Raw genomic sequence first — 2,192 nt, forward strand, 5'->3', positions numbered from 1 at the left:
ACCGTTTGTTGTGCCCACCTCAAAGAGTCCGCTTTCTCATTGCCCGATATCGAACAGTGAGAAGGTGCCCACACTAAGGTAATCTGAAACGGTTTGTCGCCCTCAAATGTTCCCGATTTTTTCCAGGAAATAACACTTTTCATCGATCGGAAAGCCTCAATGGAACTGAAACATTCCGTAAAGATGAATTAGTGGTCCGTAAGGCATCTTTTACAGTTATATAAGGACAAATTTTTCTAGTTTTCAACAGAGGAAGTGTAAAATGTATCAGTTATGACCTGAACCAGTCATGATCTACAGAGTTTAAATGGAATATTGCCATAACTGACTCAGCTATCCTAGATTAGAATGCTTTGTAGAGCAAAGTTGAAGAAATAATTAAAAGAAACAAAATTGCTGAACAATGCAATCGTCTATCTGTACTTCAGGGTTAGACGTGAAAAACTTTTTTGGTACACTCTTCAAAGCTAGTTTTTCGCCAGTAACTATTTCTGTAATTGTCAAAACAACTCCTGAACTTTATGCCAAATAAAAGGTCTAGTTGCGCGATAGATAGATTTTAATTTAACAGTATGTGTAGTGTGAGCATATGTATGTTGGAATGTGTGTACATATGTCCATTTGAGTGAATGCAGGTGCGCATGTATTTATGTATACTTCATTGTGTTTGTTTCCTTTCAATTTACTAGACTTCAATCGAATTATTCTGTACACATTTTCTTCAAACCAGGTAGGCGTAATTATAGAAAATTATTCGCATTTATCAATAGCTGTACTTTTATTATTACATCACCAGAAGCGTACAATTTTTATTAATTTGGATACATACACGCAGAAACAGCCATCATTAGATTTTGGATATCATCCTGAACATCTGCTTTAGTTAGATCTCCGCAAAACCTGTTGCGATCGGTGGCATCTTGTTGCATACTTCCAATAACACTCTGGAGCAAGTATAACTCCATCTGAAAGGAGCTCCATTCCTGATACAATTCATTGAAATACTGTTGGAAGAAAACAAAACAATAATCAAAACTGTCCCAAATTATCAAGCATTCGCATTAGCTACCTCGTTGATGCAAGATGGCGACTGCGGGTTACAAATCTTCAGCTGGTTGTTGAGCAGGATTAAATCACTCTTGACGGTACCAATTATATTTAAAACGCTGGGAACCATAGCTGTAACCTGATCCGACTCCACTTGCAAACAGTTGCTAAGACTCAGCAAGTCATTCGGAACACTTGCCATTTGAGTAGCGTTACGAAGGGTGCAATTGTCACCATTTGTATTAGAGGTAACGGACGAGAGCGACGAGAAACTTTGTAATATGGTATCAATTGACTGTTGCAAGTATTGACCTAGCGTGTTGAAATCATATGAAATAGCATTTGTAACTTGATTATCCCCTTGAGCAATTGTTTGGTTAAAGTAGACAACCGAATACATAAAACTGTTCAACATAGATTGACTGGCTCCATAGGTAGTGTTCAGCGCTCCGTATGTCACATTGACATATTGCAACAAATCGTTCAAAGCAACGAAAATCTTTGTTCGGGCCGTGTTCCATGCTGTATAATAGTTGGCAATTACGGTTGATATGGTTTTCAGATTGGTAGACATCGTAGTCAAAGCATTTGCACCCACTGAAATTGGTGTGTAGTACGAGTATGCTCCGCCGAGGATGCTCAGCATGCAGAAGAGTGCTAACCAACGGTTCATGGTAACAGTCTGTTGTAGCTTCAATTTTACGTACCAGTCACCAGAATACGACTAGTGTTGACAGTATACCAGGCCATCCTTATATACCGATCTAATCGGTGATATCAATGGATGGTATTGTTCTGAGAGCACGTTGGGGGGGATTTTCATGGGTTTGCGAATAATGATATTCGTTGATTGAGGTTATGAAACGCAATTCGATCAGCTATACAAGTTGTTCTGAAAAATACGATTTCGGACAAATGTGGTTGTCAGGTCCATTTGTTCAAGCAGCTTTAAGCGGAATTATGTATTAGCTTCGTAGAGTGATTCTGGATCTTCTCGTTTTGATAATTTCCATGAACTGTCCAGCTTTTCATACGCCATAATGATGGACACTTCACTGTTAATCTGTTATAAACCAAATTCATTAGACTGCATTTTTATATGTTACTAGTTGAATGCTCCCGGCGATGCTCGGGATCAAAGGTTT

At 38.6% G+C, this 2,192-nt stretch overlaps 1 protein-coding gene across 1 annotated transcript; it reads right to left on the reverse strand.

The window, feature by feature from the left end:
• Window positions 1-750: 750 nt before the first annotated feature.
• Window positions 751-1,761, reverse strand: LOC129724160 (uncharacterized). The gene is made up of 2 exons (XM_055678817.1): window positions 1,070-1,761; window positions 751-1,004 (listed from the first exon to the last, which is right to left on the reverse strand). The coding sequence occupies exons 1-2, from the start codon at window positions 1,718-1,720 to the stop codon at window positions 813-815; spliced, it is 843 nt and encodes a 280-aa protein (XP_055534792.1). The 5' UTR covers window positions 1,721-1,761; the 3' UTR covers window positions 751-812.
• Window positions 1,762-2,192: the final 431 nt, after the last annotated feature.

This window comes from Wyeomyia smithii, chromosome 2, assembly GCF_029784165.1.
Source record: "Wyeomyia smithii strain HCP4-BCI-WySm-NY-G18 chromosome 2, ASM2978416v1, whole genome shotgun sequence".
In the NCBI taxonomy this organism is placed as follows: domain Eukaryota; kingdom Metazoa; phylum Arthropoda; class Insecta; order Diptera; family Culicidae; genus Wyeomyia; species Wyeomyia smithii.